The 22,743-nt window shown below is 34.9% G+C and overlaps 1 protein-coding gene across 1 annotated transcript; it reads left to right on the top strand.

The window, feature by feature from the left end:
* Positions 1-9,039: 9,039 nt before the first annotated feature.
* AGR3 (anterior gradient 3, protein disulphide isomerase family member) lies at positions 9,040-21,536 on the top strand. The gene is made up of 8 exons (XM_007164876.2): positions 9,040-9,148; positions 13,206-13,267; positions 18,166-18,167; positions 19,233-19,285; positions 19,817-19,893; positions 20,139-20,202; positions 20,650-20,733; positions 21,487-21,536. Exons 1-8 carry the CDS (start codon positions 9,040-9,042, stop codon positions 21,534-21,536), a joined length of 501 nt encoding a protein of 166 aa, XP_007164938.1.
* Positions 21,537-22,743: the final 1,207 nt, after the last annotated feature.

Genomic DNA, 22,743 nt, shown 5'->3' with positions numbered 1-22,743 from the left:
ACATACAAAGGAATCCCCATAAGGTTATCAGCTGATTTTTCAGCAGAAACTCTGCAGGCCAGAAGGGAGTAAGAGAATATACTTAAAGTGAAGAAAGAGAAAAACCTAAAACCAAGATTACTCTACCCAGAAAGGATCCCATTCACATTCAATGGAGAAATCAAAAGCTTTTCAGACAAGAAAAAGCTAAGAGAATTCAGCACCACCAAAACAGCTTTACAACAAATGCTAAAGGAACTCCTCTGGTGGGAAACACAAGGAAGAAAAAGATACACAAAAACAAACCCAAAACAATTAAGAAAATGGTAATAGGAACAAACATATCAATAAGAACCTTGAATGTAAATGGATTAAATGGCCCAACCAAAAGACACAGACGGGCTGAATGGATACAAAAACAAGACCCATATATATGCAGTCCACAAGAGACCCACTTCAGACCTAGGGACACATACAGACTGAAAGTGAAGGGATGGAAAAAGATATTCATGCAAATGGAAATCAGAAGAAAACTGGAATAGCAATACCCGTATCACATAAAATAGACTTTAAAATAAAGACTGTTATGAGAGATAAGGAGGGACACTACATAATGATCAAGGGATCAATCCAAGAAGAAGATAGAACCATTGTAAATATTTATGCACCCAACATAGGAGCACCTCAATACGTAAGGCGAATGCTAACAACCATGAAAGGAGAAATCAACAGTAACACAATGATAGTAGGGGAATTTAACACCCCACTTACACCAACGGACAGATCATCCAAACAGAAAGTAAATAAGGAAACACAAGCTTTAAATGATACATTAAACAAGATGGACTTCATTGATATTTACAGGACATTCCAACCAAAAACAACAGACTACACTTTCTTCTCTAGTGCTCACGGAACATTCTCCAGGATAGATCATATCTTGGATCACAAATCAAGCCTTGGTAAATTTAAGAAAACTGAAATCGTATCAAGTGTCTTTTCCGACCACAATGCTATGACGCTGGATATCAATTACAGGAAAAAGTCTCTAAAAAACACAAACACATGGAGGCTAAACAATACACTACTAAATAACCAAGAGATCACTGAAGAAATCAAAGTGGAAATTAAAAAGTACCTAGAAACAAATGGCAATTAAAACACAATGACCCAAAACCTATGGGATGCAGCAAACACAGTTCTAAGAGGGAAGTTTATAGCAGTACAATCCTACCTCAAGAAACAAGAAACATCGCAAATAAACAACCTAACCTTACACCTGAAGCAGTTAGAGAAAGAAGAACAAAAAAACCCCAAAGTTAACAAAAGGAAAGAAATCATAAAGATCAGATCAGAAATAAATGAATGAAATGATAGCAAAGATCAATAAAACCAAAAGCTGGTTCTTTGAGAAGATAAACAAAATTGATAAACCATGAGCCAGACTCATCAAGAAAACAAGGGAGAAGATTCAAATCAATAGAATTAGAAATGAAAAAGGAGAAGTAACAACTGACACTGCAGAAATACAAAGGATCATGAGAGATTACTACAAGCAACTCTATGCCAATAAAATGGACAACCTGGAAGAAATGGACAAATTCTTAGAATAGCACAACCTTCCGAAACTGAACAAGGAAGAAACAGAAAATATAAACAGAGCAATCACAAGCACTGAAATTGAAAGTGTCATTAAAAACCTTCCAATAAACAAAAGCCCAGGACCAGATGGCTTCACAGGTGAATTCTATCAAATATTTAGAGAAGAGCTAACACCTATCCTTCTCAAACTCTTCCAAAATATTGCAGAGGGAGGAACACTCCCAAACTCATTCTATGAGGCCACCATCACCCTGATACCAACACCAGACAAAGATGTCACAAAAAAAGAAAACTACAGGCCAATAACACTGATGAACATAGATGCAAAAATCCTCAACAAAATACTAGCAAACAGAATCCAACAGCACATTCAAAGGATCATACACCATGATCAAGTGGGGTTTATCCCAGGAATGCAATGATTCTTCAATATATGAAAATCAATCACTGTGATAAACCATATTAACAAACTGAAGGAGAAAAACCATATGATCATCTCAATAGATGCAGAAAAAGCTTTTGACAAAATTCAACACCCATTTATGATAAAAACCCTCCAGAAAGTAGGAAAAGAGGGAACTTACCTCAACATAATAAAGGCCATATATGACAAAACCACAGACAACATCGTTCTCAATCGTGCAAAACTGAAACCATTTCCACTAAGATCAGGAACAAGACAACGTTGCCCACTCTCACAGCTATTATTCAACATAGTTTTGGAAGTTTTAGCCATAGCAATCAGAGAAGAAAAAGAAATAAAAGGAATCCAAATTGGAAAAGAAGTAAAACAGTCACTGTTTGCAGATGACATGTTGCTATACATAGAGAATCCTAAAGATTCTATCAGAAAACTACTACAGCTAATTAATGAATTTGGTAAGTAGCAGTATACAAAATTAAAGTACAGAAATCTCTTGCATTGCTATACACTAATGACTGCAACAAAAAGAATAAAATACCTAGGAATAAACCTAACTAAGGAAACAAAAACCTGCATGCAGAAAACTATAAGACACTGATGAAAGATATTAAAGATGATACAAACAGATGGAGAGATATACCATGTTCTTGGATTGGAAAAATCAACATTGTGAAAATAACTATACTACACAAAGCAAGCAACGATTCAAAGCAATCCCTATCACACTACCAATAGCATTTTTCACAGAACTAGAACAAAAAATTTCACAATTTGTATGGAAACACAAAAGACCCCGAATAGCCAAAGCAATCTTGAGAAAGAAAAATGGACCTGGAGGAATCAGGCTCCCTGTCTTCAGACTATACTACAAAGCTGCAGTAATCAAGACAGTATGGTACTGGCACAAAAACAGAAATATAGATCAATGGAATAGGATAGAAAGCCTAGAGATAAACCCACACACATATGGTCACCTCATTTTTGATAAAGGAGGCAAGAATATACAATGGAGTAAAGACAGCCTCTTCAATAAGTGGTGCTGGGAAAACTGGACAGCTACATGTAAAAAGAATGAAATTAGAACACTGCCTAACACTACACACAAAAATAAATTCAAAATGGATTAAAGACCTAAATGTAAGGCCAGACACTATAAAACTCTTAGAGGAAAACATTGGCAGAACACTCTATGACATACATCACAACAAGATCCTTTTTGACCCACCTCCTAGAAAAATGGAAATAAAAATAAACAAATGGGACTTAATGAAACTTAAAAGCTTTTGCACAGCAAAGGAAACAATAAACAAGATGAAAAGCCAACCCTCAGAATGGGTGAAAATATTTGCAAACGAAGCAACTGACAAAGGATTAATCTCCAAAATATACAATCAGCTCATGAAAGTCAATACCAAGAAAACAAACAACCCAATCCAAAAATGGGCAAGACTTACATAGACGTTTCTCTAAAGAAGATATATAGATTGCCAACAAATATATGAAAGGATGCGCAACATCACTAATCAATAGAGAAATGCAAATCAAAACTACAATGAGGCTAGGGGCAAGACAGGAATAAAGACACAGACCTACTAGAGAATGGACTTGAGGATATGGGGAAGGGGAAGGGTAAGCGGTGACAATGTGAGAGAGTGGCATGGACATATATACACTACCAAAGGTAAAATAGATAGCTAGTGGGAAGCAGCCACATAGCACAGGGAGATCAGCTCAGTACTTTGTGACCACCTAGAGGGGTGGGATAGGGAGGGTGGGAGGAAGACGCAAGAGGGAGGGGATATGGGAACATACTGTATATGTATAACTGAATCACTTTGTTATAAAGCAGAAACTAACACACCATTGTAAAGCAATTATACTCCAATAAAGATGTTAAAAAAAAAACTACAATGAGGTATCACCTCACACCCATCAGAATGGCCATCATCAAAAAATCTACAAACAATAAATGCTGGAGAGGGTGTGGAGAAAAGGGAACCCTCTTGCACTGTTGGTGGGAATGTAAATTGATACAGCCACTATGGAGAACAGTATGGAGTTTCCTTAAAAAACTAAAAATAGAACTACCATATGACCCAGCAATCCCACTACTGGGCATATACCCTGAGAAAACCATAATTCAAAAAGAGTCATGCACCACAATGTTCACTGCAGCTCTATGTACAATAGCCAGGATATGGAAGCAACCTAAGTGTCCAACGACAGATGAATGGATAAAGAAGATGTGGCACATATATACAATGGAATATTACTCAGCCATAAAAAGAAACGAAACTGTGGATTATGGACCTAGAGACTGTCATACGGAGTGAAGTAAGTCAGAAAGAGAAAAATACCATATGCTAACACATACATATGGAATCTAAAAAAAAAAAAAATTGGTCATGAAGAACCTAGGGGCAGGACAGGAATAAAGACACAGACGTAGAGAATGGACTTGAGGACACGGGGAGGGGGAAGGGTAAGCTGGGACGAAGTGAGAAAGTGGCATGGACATATATACACTACCAAATGTAAAATAGCTAGTGGGAAGCAGCCGCATAGCACAGGGAGATCAGTTCAGTGTTTTGTGACCACCTAGAGCGGTGGGATGGGGGGGTGGGAGGGAGACGCAAGAGGGAGGAGCTATGGGGATATATGTTTATGTATAGCTGACTCACTTTGTTATACAGCGGAAAGTAACACACCATTGTAAAGCAATTATACTCCAATATAGTTGGTAAAAAAAAAAGAAAGAAAAAGATTTTTCTATAAACCACTACCAGTCAAGAAGAAAGTGAAAGCTGTGCCACCCTCTTTAAGAGGAAAACTTAGGGATGACTGCCTAGCTGTTTCTTTGCTTTGTAAGTGCTGGATATAAAATTATAATTGTTGATCAAGTTCCTTAACCTTCAGCAGGAAGGATTCTATTTCAATAGCATGTTCCAAGGAAGGTTCCCTTTGAGAATTCTACAGAAGGAAGAAAGCACAATTAAATGAATACATGAATCAGCAGTACAGCAAAAGAATAATACAACCTGGTTACATGGGGTTTCTCTTGGGATCACAAGGAAGGTTCAATAGAAAAACTATAAATTTACTATATGAAATGAATACATTTACTATATCAATGTACTACCCTATATACATTTATCCATCTTTATAGAACAAAATCCAACATTCCTGCTTTCAAGAGACGTAGTATAGGAACAATGGCTACCTTCTTATGGTAAACCAAACCAGCTCTATATCCAAAGTTAAAATACTAGAAGCAAAGCATACTCTCTTTAATGTCAGAGGATAGACACCACCTCCATTCTTTAGCAGTACATTTATTACTATAGTGAGTAATTAAGCAAAAAAAAAGAGAAAGAGAGGGAAGGAGGGAGGAAGGAAGGGAAAAATTTGTTGAACAAGCACCTAAATTAAAGATCAGCCGACTTTTTCTATAAAAGACCTGAGAGTAAATATTTTAGACTTCACAGGCCGTACAGTCCTTGACTCAGTACTCCACTTAGAATGCAAAAAGAACCATAGACAATAATAAGGAAATGGACACTGCATCCAGTAATTTCTATTTACAGGCACTGACATTTTAATTTCATACAGTTTTCAGATGTCACAAAGTATGATTCTTTTCATTTTTCACCCAGCCATTTTAAAATGTAAAAACCATTAGTAGCTCTTGGTCTGTACGAAAACAGGTGGGCCAGATTTGATGACCCTGCGCTAGATCACTTAACAGTAACTAAGTACAGGAAATAGAACTTGGGGGTGTGTGTGTGTGTGTGTGTCTTTGGGGGTGGAGTGATTAGAGAAAGGTGATGCTGGTGAAGGGGAAGAGAATTTTACTTTTTATTTTGACACAATTCCACACTTTAAAAATGTTTTACCATAATCATGGATTAATTATACAATTTTAAAAATCTAACTATTAGATAAATATAATCTCTAATGGCCTGTTTTCCTATTTTTTGGCATGGTAAGGTAAGGGGTTTTACAGAGAGACTATAAAGAGTCATCAAATTATAAAAATGTTACATTTTAAAACAGCATTTTTATTTATTTCTCTCTTTTCCTCTTTCTCTCTCTCAGAAAAAAAAAAAAAAGGGTGGGGGGACCTGCTCTCTTTAGCCATTAATTATACTCCTGTAAAGAGAGTAAACCTGAGGAATTTCTATTTGTTCTACATCTAATCTGCAAGCCTCACTGACCTTTCATCAAGAACAATGGTGCACACACAGTTCCTACATTCATACCCGTTCCTTCTCCACTCTCGCCACCATTTCTTTTTTTTTTTTTCTGGGTGTTGAACTCCAGCCAAACATTAAATTACCTTGGGAAGCAAAAGGTAGACGAGAAAAAAGCACAAAGGTGGTATTTGGCCTCATTCTATGAGGACACTCAATCTTAATTTAGAGAAAGAAAAAGGACACTTTTTTTTTTGTAGTGTGAGAGCATGAGAGCTGGAAAGAAGCATGGATTTTTCAGACAAGGCTGTTTTTTAAGTGTGCAGGTGGACTGTAGTCTTGTTTCAATGCAGGTGGGGCTGTAGATCAGGTGTGTATGTGCCTGTGTGTGTCTATAAATCCACACCCATTTTCAACCAGAAATATCCAGAATACACTTCCAGCAAGAGCACTGACAAGTTCAGGTAAGCAAGCAAAATTTCCAGATTATTTAATCAGTGGTCAAGCTCAGTTATATTTAAAGGATCAAATTATCGCTGTACAAAAGCGAGGTCTTCAGTAAAGCAGAGGGCAAGTTCAATGAAATGATATTTTTCTTCTTTTGATGGACTAGATTTCCTTTGTTGGCTTCATACTTTTATTCTTTATGTGTATTAATGATATCATAATAAACTTACATTCACCAGAAGTGACACTTTAAAAATTATGCTGCAAGTAACAGTTGCTTCTCCCTGTTATTTTTTTATTGAAGTATAGTTGATTTACAATGCTGTGTTAATTTCAGCTGTACAGCAAAGTGATGCAGTTATACATATATATACATTTTTTAAAATATTCTTTAGGGGCCCTCTTCCCCAGGAAAGAGCACAAAGGAATGGAGTGGGAGTTTGGGGTTAGCAGATGCAAACTAGTACATATAGAATGGATAAGCAACAAGATCTTACTATATAGCACAGGGAACTATATTCAATATGCTGTGATAAACCATAATGGAAAAGAATATTAAAAAAGAATGTAAAATCTCACTCCCAGTTTTCTTTTATAGCGAATTTTTACATAATATTTAAGTAAATGACTTACGTTAAATTACTTTTGAAAAGTGAAATACTGTGTCAGAAAATGCTAACTCTCCGTGTTTGTAACACCTAATTGTAGACGTGTGGTAATTTGCCTTCGGAGGGCAATGTGAGCTGCTCCAGGGCCATGACCATGTCGTATTCATCTGTGTCCCCCAAGTAGCTTTACCCACTCATCTGATACTAGAGGATCATAAGTAACTCATGTTCTGTTTACCAGGGAAATTACTGTTCATCCAAAGATAATAATATATAAATTGATTGGCTTTGTCATAGAATATATTTACTATCTATTTTACAATTTATCAATGTCAAACAGAAAACAAATATTTTGATTTTTAAGTAGAACAATCTGACAATAATACATAGCAACTTGAAATTTGAAAAAAAATTCAGTTCCTATTCATTCTAAATTTGGCAGCTTTAAAATAAGATGGTGAAGTTATAATTTCTCTCTTTTGATATAGATTCTAACTACTAATCTCTGTCTCTCTCATAAAGAACTTTTCCTAATGCTTCCTCCAGATTAACTTTTTCTTAACTCTTTACTTCTAGAGATCCCTCGGAGAATCTTAAGGCAATTAGGGGCTCTCTTCCCCAGAAAAGAGAACAAAGGCACATAAAATTTTACATACAATTCAGGGATTTTTGAGACTCCAGTAGCTCAATCATAGACCTTCTAGAAGCTCACTGGACCCAAGTTAAGACCCTACCCTAGATGGTTGCTTCAATTTTTCCACTGCAAATTTCACTCTGACAGAGTCCGCCCTCCCCACGTTGGACTTTGTGTTCCAGAGTCAGCTGCCTTTCTCCCTTACTGAAATCTACCCTTTCTTTGTTTCAGTCTTTATGGTACAAGATGGCGCCCATAAGGTAAAAGATGGCATGCTGAAATGTTTCACAGTATTATTAAGTTATAGGAACTTAAACTGCGATCCTTATCAGCACCATGGTTATTGTTTAACAGGGTTTCTCAATACAAAATAATTTAAAAGTGGGTCCCTTGCAGATTAGGAAAGAAAATAATTTAAATAGGACCAAACTAACCATTTTCAATCCAGGAGAGGATGGAAGGGATGTACTGCTGGCTAGATAAAGATACTAAAATGAGAGGAATGAATTTTAAATAGGGCAGGGTTGTAAATTTAAGGGCAAAAGGCTGAGTAAATGATGGAAGGATAAAAAAGATAAGCAACTGTAGAGGAACTGAAGAACAAGAACCTCCATATTCTGTTTTTCCTCTCAGTTCGAATTTAAGCAGTATTTGCTCATGCCTAATCTTACTGTCTTGGCAGAGTTAAAATGTCATTTTAATCTATTAGATCAAGAAGAACCAAAGGGCAAAGAATATTTATGCATGAGAAACATCACCTTTCCATTGCACTTAGCAGTTGCAAGGCCTTTAATCAATATCATCTTATTTGAGTTTTAATGCAGTTCCATGAGCACTAGAATACCATCAGAAGTAGGCTTTGGGTGCCCTGGTCCAGTTCCCTTTCAACTTCATTGTACTGCTCCCAGGATGCCAGGAATGTGGCTTTTCATCAAGTGGACATCTACTGAGTTGATTGTATTTTTACAATAATTTAAAAATAAAATGTGAAAGTTCTAGGTGGTTGTACCATGTCAATTCACACAAGCAGAGCAATCTGTCAACATAGGTTTGGTCTCTTAACAAATGTCTCTTAATGACAGCCTGAGGTAACCTACCAGATTCTGACAATTATTTTTTATCATCTAGCTGCTTCTGAAGGATTCTTGAGAAGATATGATGTTACACTCAGCTTTGGTCCTCTGTCTCTTACTCATCACGGTTTCTTCTAACCTTGCCATCGCAATCAAAAAGGGGAAAAGACCTCCTCAGACACTCTCAAGAGGTACTGGAATCTCATTTTATTTTCTGAACTCAGTCATTTGGATTGTTTTAAAATTCATCATCTCTTGTCCGTAGTCTAGTTATAAAGCCAACTCAATTAACTGAAATTTTTTGTTGTGTATCACTTTAAAATAGGAGAAAAAAAAAAAACAGCAACAGAGAGGATCAGTTAATTTTAAAGAGTGAGCCAAATGAAATGAAAAACAACAATTTGCTGCATCTTCTATAGAAATAGTGGAGAACTGGTTTCATTGCCTCTAACTCTGGTAACCAGAGTCCTGCAAAATGCTATTGACTGACATGTTATACTGATATCCTAAATGCAATCAGGATTCCCTCAAAATCTGTTCCAGTGCCCTGTCCTCTCTTTATTCAGGCAAGAAAATAATTTGGAATGATTTTACACTGGGGTCCCCAGAAAATTATACTTTATCTCCACCCTCCAAGAATTTTGGTTAACCAAGTGTTTGCTATACTGACTCCAGAAAACAGCTGCAGTATTTTTAGAGGACATAATCTAGATTTGTCATTGGCTACATTGAAAACATTTCCATTTTGTACCAACTGTTTTACTTTGGCCTGAGAAACAATTATATCTTCATCTGCAAAGAAATAATTCATAAAGAAAATTCTCAGAATTGATTCCTACATTTCCAGCTACCAGAAATGGAAAGAAAATCATTTGTCTCCAAATAGCTAATTCTAAATTAGTAACACAAACCAAAAAACACTTGACTGGTACTTGGAATGGTAATGTGACCGGAGCAAACAAATGCAGATCAACTATAGCATAATTTCAAATTTTAAAATATTGACTTTCTTTCCAAGTTAATTCATTCCTTAACAGATGTATTGGGTGCCAGCCAATTGCCCGTCAGTGTTCAGCCAAGATAATTAATTCTACTTCAGTTTAAAATCACAGAAACTGTAAGTCTAAAAAAATCAGTAAGTTTTTGCAAAATAAATAAAAGAGGGAAATATTTTCCTAAGTGTAATTTATCATGTACCTCCATATACACCCACAACAGTTATAAAACAATGAACTCAGTAGCCTTAAAAGTGCCAGAGATCAAACTCACTGCCCTTAAAGACCCTCGAGGGCTGAGTTAAGCAGCATGCTGTAACTATAAGTAAGGTACCAACGTTCTGTGTATTCACTTCCAAATGTCCATTAAAACTATTTGGTGAATTTTATGAAACATATACTCAATACGTACAAAAAATTTTAAACAACGTGATGAGTCTTATTTCAGTTAAACTATTTCAATAGGGGAGATGACTGATAGCAGCTGGGAACTCCATTATTCAGAATTGGTTTGCATTTGGTTAAGCCTTTATCTTCTACTGGCACATAGCAAACAACTGAGAATGAGGATTTAAGGTAGGGGTGAAGGGGAAATTTGACTACAGTGTACCAAGTAGCATATGCAGCCTCTTAGAGTGCGGAGCAGCACCAGGTAAACAGAGACAGTGTTAGGGAGAAAAGGGAGTATTAATTGGCAAAAGGTAAGAAATGGTTCAATAAAAAAGTGAACCCCAAATCTTAACTTCCTTTTAAACCAAAACTGCTCTGCACCCAGCACCTGGTCCAGTGCCTGGCATACAGTAAGTACTCAATAAATACATGCTGGAGAATGAATAAAATCTCAGAAGATAAGTAAGCATAGCCAGTAATGGATTATGAATTAGGAATTATGATAATGAACAGAGAACAATAAGACTGTATTGTCTTACCTTCGTACACCCAGTGCTAAGTGGAGCAAGGCATATAGCAGATGTTCCTTCAATATTTGTGGAACTAAGTTAAACAGGAGCAGAGAACAGTAATTCTTCCCACGGCTGACATTCTGGCACTGAATGATATTTGCAACAGAATAGGGAAATTAAGTAGGAACCTAGTCTCACTGGCTGTTTCCAAAATAATTTTTATCTAATGCAAAATGTGGCATAAACTTACTACATGTGTTTGAGCAAAGTTGTAAAGAAAGTCCTTCAGGGTTGTTACAGATAGGAAGTATTCCTGCTAAGGTTGGGGCACGAAGCTAACGTAAGATGTCTTCCAAAGTTAGGATTCTAAAGTCAGGCAAAAACAAACCAACAACACTTCGGGTAAGAGTGTAATATAATGCAATCACTTGGAAAAGCTGTCAGAAAGTTAAAGTTATAGTTACCATTTGATCCAGCAATTCCACTTCTAAGGATTATACCCAAGAAAAATGAAAACATATGTTCACACTGAAGTTTGCACTCAAATGTTCATAGCAGAATTATTCATAAAATCCAAAAAGTAGAAACAACCTAAATGTCCATCAACTGATGAATGGATAAACAAAATGTGGTATATCCATAAAATGGAATAATATTTGGCCCAAGAATGAAGTCCTAATACATGCCACAACATGCATGAACCTTAAAAACATTGTATTAAGTGAAAGCATCCAGTCATAAGATACATCGCATCTTATATGATTCCACTTATATGAAATGTCTGGAATAAGATAATCTATAGAGACAAAGTAGATTAGCCATTTCTTAGGGTTGTAGGAGATGAAAGAAGTGCATGGTGATAAATAAAGGGTACAGGGTTTCTTTCTGAAGTGATGAAAATCTTCTAAAATTGATTGTGGTGATGGTTGCACACTATGTAAATATACAAAAAAATGTATATACTTTCAACGGATGAACTGTATTGGCATATGAATTATATTTGAATAAAGTTGTTATTAAAAAACAAACAAACCAAAACCCAACAGGCAAAAATCATGGGATCATATTTATCCTGCTTCATAATTCTGCTTCATAAGTCCTGGACATCTTTAAGCCATGGTATCAAAACCAGGAACTCCAGTCTGACAACATATGAAACTTATGAAAAAATCTGGGTCCAAAATAGCCTGCAACTATTTCTATTTTCAAATTAATTCAACCTTTTTCATCCATAGACTGAGACATTTCCTGAAAATACTTTGAAATATTTCTGGATGTTTTGTGCATTCTTCTCCTCAATGGTCTTATTCTTCAATCTCTAATACACATTCCCAACTACTCACATCATTTCTTTAAAGGCTAGTGGGGGGACTTCCCTAGTGGCGCAGTGGTTAAGAATCCGCCTGCCAATGCAGGAGACACGGGTTCGATCCCTGGTCTGGGAGGATCCCACATGCCGCGGAGCAACTAAGCCCGTGTGCCACAACTACTGAGCCTGCGCTCTAGAGCCTGTGAGCCACAACTACTGAGCCCGTGTGCCACAACTACTGAAGCCCGCACGCCTGGAGCCTGTGCTCCGCAACAGGAGAGGCCACCGTAAGAAGAACCCTGGGCACCACAACGAAGAGTAGCCCCCGCTCGCCACAACTACAGAAAACCCATGTGCAGCAACGAAGACCTGATGCAACGAAAATAAATAATAAATAAAATTGATTCTTTAAAAAAAAAAAAAAGCTAGTGGGTTCTTTCCCTTCTCGTTGCGTTCTGTTTCCCTCTCCTCCACTCTTTTGGAGGCTTCCAAAACAAGGGTTTTATTGAGTCTCTCAACCATGAAATTCCCATGCCAGAATTTTTTTCCCTGTTAAAACTCAAAGCAAAATTTGAAATTCCTTTTTTTTCAATGATATGTTCTGACTTTGAAGGAGTCAGCATCTCTTGGCACTCAAGGTTCAAGGACACTGTTCAGTATAGCCCAAAGTATTCCCGATAGATTTACAAAGTATGCAAAGATTAACTGTTATTTCCTCCTGTACATTCTGAAAGTGAGAGCTCTTGCATGGTCCAGAGATGTCCTTTCAATCACCACTAATCATAATAGCATCTACTGAACACTTACTGGGTTCAAGGCCATGGGCCTTAAGATTTAAAACATAGTCACAAAACCTCAGTAATATCACCTGAAAGGACACAACCTATTTGTATCTAGTTATAATTATGTGTCCTCCATACCTTATGTCACACAACTGCTTGGTAGCTTAAATATCTGTAGACAGATACCTGCTTATCACATCCCCAATTCAGAACTCTTTGGTAGTCCTGATTTAACACATTGATTTCTCTCTTCTGTTTAGGATGGGGAGACGACATCACTTGGATGCAGACTTATGAGGAAGGTCTCTCACATTCAAAAAAGGTAAAACACCTCTCAGTTAACTTTGACAGATGATACAGATACCTCCTCATAGGAGAGCCAAAAACTAGCATGTTAGCTTTTCAGAGAATACAATAAGAATTTGCTCTGTTACTGTATGCTGTTTGGACTAAGAGTTGCTATTAGAATTTTTTTATAAACAACAGCTCTAAACACTTTTATATTAATTTCTTAATTATCCAAGCAAGATTTTTTATCTGAGGAATAATTGACTTAACATTATATTAGTTTCAGGTATACAACTTAATGATTGGATATTTGTATATATGCAAAATGATTACCACAATAAGTCTAGTTAACATCCACCAAGCAAACTTTTGAATATAAATTGTATAAACAAAACAGTATCACTCACTGGGCATTATACAAGCTTAAACAGGAACCTGACTTATAGCAGCACTTCTCAAGGCTGTCTGATCATCAGAACAACTCAGAGAGTTTTTTTAAAAATCCATATTCAGGGTCAACTACTTACTGAGTATCCACTTCTATGTGCCAGGCGCTCAGTGACCAAGAGTGACGTGATTTACTAAAGATCTACTAAATCTTTGGGGATGGAGCTGAGAAACTTGTACTTTTAAAAGCACCCCAAGAATTTATCAAATATCTAAAGAATGTTCAATTCAACTCTTTGAAGAAAAAGAAAAGATTCCAAATAAGAATTGGGTAAAACACTCTCAACACTGGACAAATATTACAAAAAAAAAAAAAGAAGTCTACAGAATAATCTTATTTCCAAATAGAAATGTAAAAAACAAACAACATATTAGCAAAGAGCAGACAGCAGAACACTTAAAGAATATACCCTGATAAAGTGAGATTCAGTCTGGGAAAGCCAAAAGATTCAAGATTAAGAACTCTATTAATTAAAATAATTTAATATTTATAAGGACACAAATCATACAAGTATCTCCTATCTCCACAAATGCTAAAAAAGCATTTAATACAATGCCAAATCCATATTTGAAGTTAAAAAACTTATCCATTCCAGCAAAAAAAGTCAACATCATGCTTACTGAGGAAAAACAAAGTATTCCACTGATGGATTCTTTAATCACCAAAATTACTAACATTGTTCTGGAGATACTAACCAATGCAATTAGATGAGAAAAACTTAGAAAGGAGAGAGTGAAAGAATCTTTATTTGCAGCTGATGACTGTGTTTGTGAAAAATTTGAGAATCAGCCCAAAGTATTCAGAAGTATGAAGATTCAGTTAAATTAGATGAGACTAAATTAATACCTAGAAATCGACAGCATTTATATATATATATATATAATTAAAATAGTTAAAGACACTTATAAAATACCTTATATAAAATAGCAATAAAAAAAGATGAAATATCCCAGGATAAACTTGACAGAAAATGTACAAAATCTGTATGAACTAAATGTACTAGTGAGGAAAAAAATTACAAACCTATGTGAAGGGATATCATGTTCTTGGATAGGAAGATTCAACATCGTAAAAATGTCAATTCTCTCTATAGTTAAAAAATTTGTTAAGACAATCACAATATATTAGTACAAGTTTTTAAGTGATTTTAAAAGTGAAATGGAAACATAGACAGACTTAAATAGGAACATTCTGAAAAGAAATCAGTGGGAACTAGCCCTTAATCAATATGAAACATTTTAATAACACAGTATGTTACCGATAAATGAATTGAATAGAATGGAGAGAACAGAAAACTGGATACTACAGAAACTGTTTACATGATTAAGTGGCATTCTGAATCAGGAGTAGGAGAGATAGAGTATGTAAAATAATTGTTAGAATTTGATAGCCACTTGTGAAAAATTTTAAAATTTGGATCTATACCTCACATTTTATATCAAAATAAATTATAAAGATTAATTATAAGGATGAAACCATTAAGGTACTAGAAGACACTATTACAAAACTGTTATTTCTTTAAATTCTTGGAGTAGGGTACAATTAGGGTGAGGCATGAGGGATGTCTAGGATGCAAAAACAAAGCACTTAATTTTTGTGCCCTAGATGCTACTCTTGCCTCACCCTAGTCCTCCTTTAGAGTTGAGTATGGCCAAAGGAAAAAAAAGAAGAAAGAAAAATCCTAAAATAAATGACTAATATTTTTGATTATGCAAATTTCTGCACAACCAGAAATTTATCATAAGCAAATGAAAAAGGCAAAAAATACAAAACAAACAGAAAACTATAGCACATATTACAAGAGTGAAGTTCTCTAATATACAAAGTACTCATAAATAAGAAAAAGGTCAAGTCAATGACCTTGAAAAAATGAACATAAGATAGGAAAGATAGTTCACAGAATAAAAAAATTAGTAACCTAAACATATGAGTAAGATTATTTTTTTATAGCTTTATTGAGATATAATTTACATATAACATTGTGCAAATTTAAGGTGTAGAATGTGATGATTTGATATATGTATATACTGCAAAATGATGACCACAATAAGGTTAATTATCACCTCACATAGTTAACATGTGTGTGTGTGTGTGTGTGTGTGTGTGTGTGTGTGTGTGTGTGTGGTGAGAACTTTTAAGATGTACTTTCTTATCAGCTTCCAAGTATACCATACAGTATTGTTAACTCTGGTCATAACTAGATTCCCAGGACTCACTCATCTTATAACTGGAAGTGTGTACCCTTTGAGCACCTTCATCCATTTTCCCCACCTCCCAATCCCCACCCCGGGAAACCACCAATCTACTCTCTGTTTCTATGAGTTTGGTTTTTACTTTTTTTAAAATTCCAGATTCTACATATAAGAGAGATCATATAGTATTTGTCTCTGACTTATTTTACTTAACATAATATGCTCAAGGTTCATTCACGTTGTCACAAATGTACTGAGAGTCACTTAGGTTGCGTCCATGTCCTGGCTATTGTAAATAATGCTGCAATGAACATGGGGATGCAGATATCCCTTTGAGATAGTGAAATAGTGATTTCATTTTCTTTGGGTATATACCCAGAAGTAGAATTGCTGGATCATATGGTGACTATTTTTTATAAGAAAGTAAAACCACATTAACTTCCCTCTTTCACCTACTGGATAAAAGAATTAAAAGCTCAATAACCAGTTTTAGTGAGAGTAAATACTTACCTCTCACATTATCAGAGAGAATATAAATTGCTACAGCTTCTAAGGAAAGTATACACAGTGCATCAGAATTATAAATGCACATACTCTGACCCAGAAACTCCACTTCTGGAATTTATTTACAAATATACCCACCCACGTGCAAAATTATATGTAAGTAACATCATGTCCACCAAAGCATCTTTTTAAATGTCTGAAAACAATCTAAACATAAAAGATTGAAAAGAATTTAAATATCTATTTTGAGAAGACTAATAAAGATGATCCATATAATGGAATATTATACAAAAGCACAAGGGAATAATATCCAAGATATACCATTATGCTAAAAAAGCCAAATGCAAATACATGTGTATAGCTTGCTAGTATTTGTATTTTTAAAAAAGAAAGGAGATATATATATATATATATATATATATATACACATACATATGGACATGCATATGAACATACACAATTATAATCATATACATTTACATAAGTATATACACAAGCATATGCATATGCACATGTGTATTTTGCTATATGACCTGAAAAACTCTGGAAACAGACTTAGAAAATGGTAACACTGCTTACTTCTTGAAGGCAGGATGGGAGAAAGAATTTTTACTCTTTTAACTTTTGAATTTTAAACCATCTGAATTTGTAACTTATTTTCAATGAAAAACATGTAGAATTTTAAAAGATAATTCACCAAATGATGCTGATAAACAGCTAGGCTTGGAAGGCTCTGGTTTTAGAGCATCTCAGAAGTACAGCTCCCCAAAATTTTTACTTTCTCTCACTCGAGTTTCTCATAATCTGATGTGCTAGTTCATAAGATTTTTTTTCCCCAATTTAAAATGCTTATTTTTTTATTCTTTTTAAAATTCTTTTCCTATTTAGGTTATTACAGAATATTGAGCTGAGTTTCCTGTGCTATACAGCAGGTCCTTGTTGGTTATCTATAGTAGTGTGTACATGTCAATCCCAAACTCCCAGTCTATCCCTCCCCCCACCCTTCGCCCCTGGTAACCATAAGACTAGGGACCACTTGTTTTATTGATAATTTGGTGTGTGAGCTAAGGATGATTTTTACATTAAAACAATGTTTTTAATCAAAAGAAGAATAATATCTTGTGACACATGGAAGTTACTTGAAATTCAAATTCCAGTGTTATAAATTAAGTTTTACTGTAACGGCCACTCTCACCTTGTTGCATGTTGTCCATGGCTGCTTTCGTGCAATAATAGCAGAGGCGCGCGGTTGTGAACAAGACCACATGGGCTGCAAAACCTCAAATACTTACCATCTGCCTCTTTGCTTTAAAAGTTTCTGAGCCCTTGTTCAGGTGTTCCTACTTCAGTGTCTGCCAGAAACAGAAGCTTTTCCTAAAACAGATTACTGTCTTGGTTTGACTGTCTGAACAACGCATTCAAAGCTGAACTATTAAGACTGAGTATTCTGCGGTCTTGACACATTTTTCCTTGGACTCCAGTTGGCCAGAAATCTGATGGAGAAATTAGTTTTCCAAGAGTTACATCAATGTCTTTCCTTACACAGAGCTATCCTTATTTCCAGCTGTTATGCTGGGAAGAAAGGGTAGCAGTTCAGGAAATCAGAATGACTCATGCCCCTGAATTGTTCTGCATCACAGGACACCTCTATCTACCTAAGTGCAATCAGAGAAAAAGTTATCTAGTAGAAGAATTACTACTTGGTGCTTAGGAGGTCTAAGTTCTCTATGTGTCTCTGAAGAAATGTCAATGAATATTCTTAGGCTCAGTTTCCTACTAATTAAAAAGAGGTAATAATATTTCATTCATTGGATATCTAATCTGCTCTTTCACCAGTAAATGTGAAGTTGTTGGCAAATGTTGGCTTTCTATGTTATAAATTTTAAGAGATAAGTTGTAGGATTTATTCTTACCTAAAATTAACTTATATTCTAAGTTTGAGGATTAAATGAAATTATTTACACTTCAAAATGTGTTATTTAACACTTCTGAGACTAAAGTTTGAAAAACAGGATTATTCAATAACAAGTATTTCATATGATTATGTCTGTTGTTTTTAAAAAGATTTATGCTTGATACGTATACACTCGTCTATCTCTTTTTGTACCTAGCATCCTCGCAAAATTAAAGAAACATTTTAAAAAACATCTTATATACCCGAATCATAATTATTTTGTCCTTCACTGTAGTTAACATTCTAATTTTTCTCGTATTCTAAACGCCAGGGTAGTCAAGGAGCTACCATCAAAACTTTTCTTCAGAGAGTTAAAATCAAAATGACACTGAAAAATATATAGGAAGGGAACTCTCCCTGAGACTGTTGGTAATTGTAAGTTGTGACAAGAATAAAAGGTTGTGAAAATGGTCAAATATTACTAGACTTTTTGAAAAACTAAAAACAAACAAAAAACCTAAGTAAAAACTTCGACACTTCCAAAATTTTATACCACATGTTCACTGGAAATGAATACTACCTTGTTCATAATATCCTTTCATCTATGGAGACAGAATTGACTTTTATTTTTCTAACTGTACTACAGTATACATAAGAATGACCTGGTAAGCTTGTTAAGCTAAGGATTCCTGGACCTCACCCCCACAGATGCTGACTGAGTCGGCCCAAGAGGGAGCCTGAGAATTTACATTTCTAATGAGCTACATTTCTGGTGAGGCTGATACTTCAGTGCTGAGGCCCTGTTATGAGTAACAGGACTACAGACTACAGCGCTGTGATTTGTCAGGCTGAGATGTTTACTTTATGTCTCATAGAAAGTATGAGAACCTTAAATCTAATTTCACTGTACATTCTGACTCAAATTAATCACTTGGCTCAATTCCACACTCTCTCTGTTTAGTAACAAGCCACTGATGGTTATTCATCACTTGGAGGACTGTCAATACTGCCAAGGTAATTTTTGCTCCTGAGATCTTACTGTATCTCCAATATGAAGTAGGCAAGTGACCTGGTTACAAATTGTTAAGAAGGCACTCAGGAAACTCTATTCCAAAAAAAAAAAAGGACAACTGCTAGAGTACCACCATTTTACTAAGGTGCTTAAAGACTACAATGATTGTTAGTAATCTACTGAATATATTTATATTATATGTCCTTTAGAATTTTATATCTTTCTTCCTCCCCTGCCCCCCCAAAAAGGTAGGAAAACTGGCTGAAAGAAGATGCTGTTTTAACCAGAGTCAATGAATTACATGACATTATAAAACTGGTGATTTCATCAATGTGACTCTCTCTTGATGTCTTCTTGGATAGACTCTGTCCCTCATTGCTTTCCAATGAGAGACGAAGTGGCAATGGGCCAATGAACTATTTACATCCAAGTTACAGATGCAAAGAAATGCAAAATACTAGCTTAATTTTGCTACATTATATTGAAGGCGTCTTGATCCTTGAAACTAACTGACATTATGTTTTCTCCCACAGCACTAAAAAAAGTGTTTGCCCAAAATAAAGAAATACAAGAAATGGCACAGAATAATTTCATCATGCTGAATCTCATGGTACACGACCTCTACAATGTTTTCTTAATATCTCAATTCGGTGGAAAAGCTGAATCTCTTTTTTTGTCTTTTTTTAAAGACAAAAAGAGCTATAAAGTATTAGTGGATATAGAATGTTATATAGAATTGTAAGAGGCCAAAATATACAACTTACTGAAAGGCTTGTTTACATAAAATATTTTTAAATCAACTGTTAAAAACAATCCAATACAATAACATTCTTTTTTTTTTCATCTTTTTCCTAGCATGAAACCACTGATAAGAATTTATCACCTGATGGACAATATGTGCCCAGAATCATGTCTGTGGGTAATTGTATAATCTCTTTCCATCAGATTTAGAAAATCAGTAGCCTTCTTGCTTTTATTTACTTTTAAATGCTAGTTCAAGTACTATTCCTTTTAAAGGGAAGTCATTAGTAACCCAGTCAATAACAGTTCTTGTTAGGTCAACAATCAAACTCATTATATCTGTAACTTGCAACTTATAAATATTAAATTTTAATTTTTTAAATTAACTGATGCTATGAAATCAATATCCCAATGTAGTTTCAGTATCGTTCTCTAAACTATTATATGTTGACAGAGACCTGTGACACACTAAAATGAGAATTCAGATGAACTTATAATGAATTCACATGTATGAAAACTGATTTTGCTTATAAATTTGCTTAACGTTTGTTTTAGAGTAAGAGGCAAGAATGATTTTCAGAACATTTTAAATAATATGTAAGGGACTTATTTTTTTTTTTGGCAGATCCTTCTTTAACAGTCAGAGCTGATATAACTGGAAGATACTCAAACAGATTATATACATATGAACCTCAGGATTTACCGCTATGTAAGTATTCACAAATTATCTTGAACAGTGATACGAGCAACACTTGACTGTTAGAAGGGTCAATGATACCCTACATGGGTGCTTCCCCACAAACAGTGCTACCCACACACCACAGGCCCTGGGGTTGGTAGTGGTGATAGTGGTTAAAATGCAAACTCTTAGCTCCCATCAAAATCAGAATTTCTGGGGCACCTCAGAATCTCTTTTTTCAACAGGGATCTCTAATAGTTCTTGTGATCACGAAATGTTAACACCACCAAAAAGAATGGAGTACACATGAAAACTAAACCTTAAGAAAGCCAGTCCATTCTTCTGGTATGAAAGATCATATGTGATTTCCTCAAAGTGATCATAATTAAATCTTTTCTCTTCCTTTAATGCCTATAAGCAAGGAGATACAGTCTGACTTGGGACTTTCATTTTTACAACATTCACTATCAACTAAGTTTAATAAGATAGCTATGCCTGTCATATCCAGCAATACTGCTACAAAATAATCAGTTAACAAAATAGATGCTCCCTCAAAATCCCTTTGATAAAATTTTTTAACATTAAGTTAATTAACCAGCTCTGAATGGTCTAATCCTTAAATTTACATGTACACTTTTAGCATAATATTCTTTAAGGCTGCAGATAAATCCCCAAATCTTTATAGCTGTTCATTTTAATGGGCCAATTTTAGATTCAGGGGTTAATTTAAAAATCTGATACTCTCATTTACTAATAGAAAATATATATTTACTTTTATTACAGTGATAGAAAACATGAAGAAAGCATTAAAACTTATTCAATCCGAGTTATAATGTACTACCTCTAAGAGGTCAAATGTCACGAAGAAAAACTTCTGGCTAACTGACTAATACTAATGGGTGGGTAAATGAATTTTGTAACATTACCGTTTAGATTTTTAATGTGTTTGAATATTCTTAGGAAGGTAAAATGATATTTCAATAAATATCAAAACCGGAGCATGACAATGTTGTGGTTTGATTTCTGCCTGCATCGGTAGCAAGGAAAGCTTGTTGACAGTTATAGTGGAGACAGGAAGACCTAAATAAGAGGTGTCTACACTGCTTGTTTCTATTTCCTCATCTATCATCCATTCCACCAAGTAATCTCATCTTAATTCTGATCCCTCTATTATATCGAACTTGCAAGTTTAGGTCATAAATGATTTGCATGTTGCCAAACCAAATGGATGCACCTCAAGCCATTTATTATTTAACTTTTAGCAGCATAACTTTTAGACTTAACCATTTATTTCTTTTTTTACTTTAAAACAGACACTTAAAAAGTAATTACAATAAATTTAAAATATATTTTAAAACTTTAAATATGTTTTGCTTAATTTAATTACTGGGTGGATATTTAACACTTTTAATCATTTTAAGAAGAATGTAACTGCCTCCAGAATATTAAAGAATTCCTCCAGTTAACTAGCAGAAGAGGAATCTATCCATTCTGAAATTATTAAACATTCAACCACCAACTCAATTCTTCACAGGAAGCTTTTGGAGGATCACATCCATGTCTTCTATTCCTTTAAATAACACACACACAAAAATCCTAATTTTTTATGAACAAAATTTCCCAAATCATTTGGAGTAATTCTAATTACTAATGGAAACCCCATAATCAGCTGGGAATAATTCTCAGAAACGAGAGAATATTTGAGATGGGAAAAGTTTTCCTAATCCATAGGATTTGATTACATTTAAATAATTTGAAGTTTTGAAATATAAAGGTACACTTTTATATGAGACAGATAAACAACATCTATGATACTGATGTCTGATTAATTCCAATGTTTCATGAGTCAGAGAAAGAAAGGTTTCTTCCAGGTTTTATCTGATCATTATTCAGTTCATTTTAAGCAGACTTTTAGCAACTGATCGATTTGGATAGAAACAGTTTACAAGACCATCAACACCAGATATCCATGTACCCCCACTGCAAAAGAATATTAAATATCCTATTTTTTAATTTTAGATCAAAGTTTGGAGTTAATTT

Source organism: Balaenoptera acutorostrata, chromosome 7 (assembly GCF_949987535.1).
Source record: "Balaenoptera acutorostrata chromosome 7, mBalAcu1.1, whole genome shotgun sequence".
Taxonomy (NCBI): domain Eukaryota; kingdom Metazoa; phylum Chordata; class Mammalia; order Artiodactyla; family Balaenopteridae; genus Balaenoptera; species Balaenoptera acutorostrata.
The sequence above is the reverse complement of the archived record's forward strand: the minus strand, read 5'-3'. Positions and strand labels throughout refer to the sequence as shown.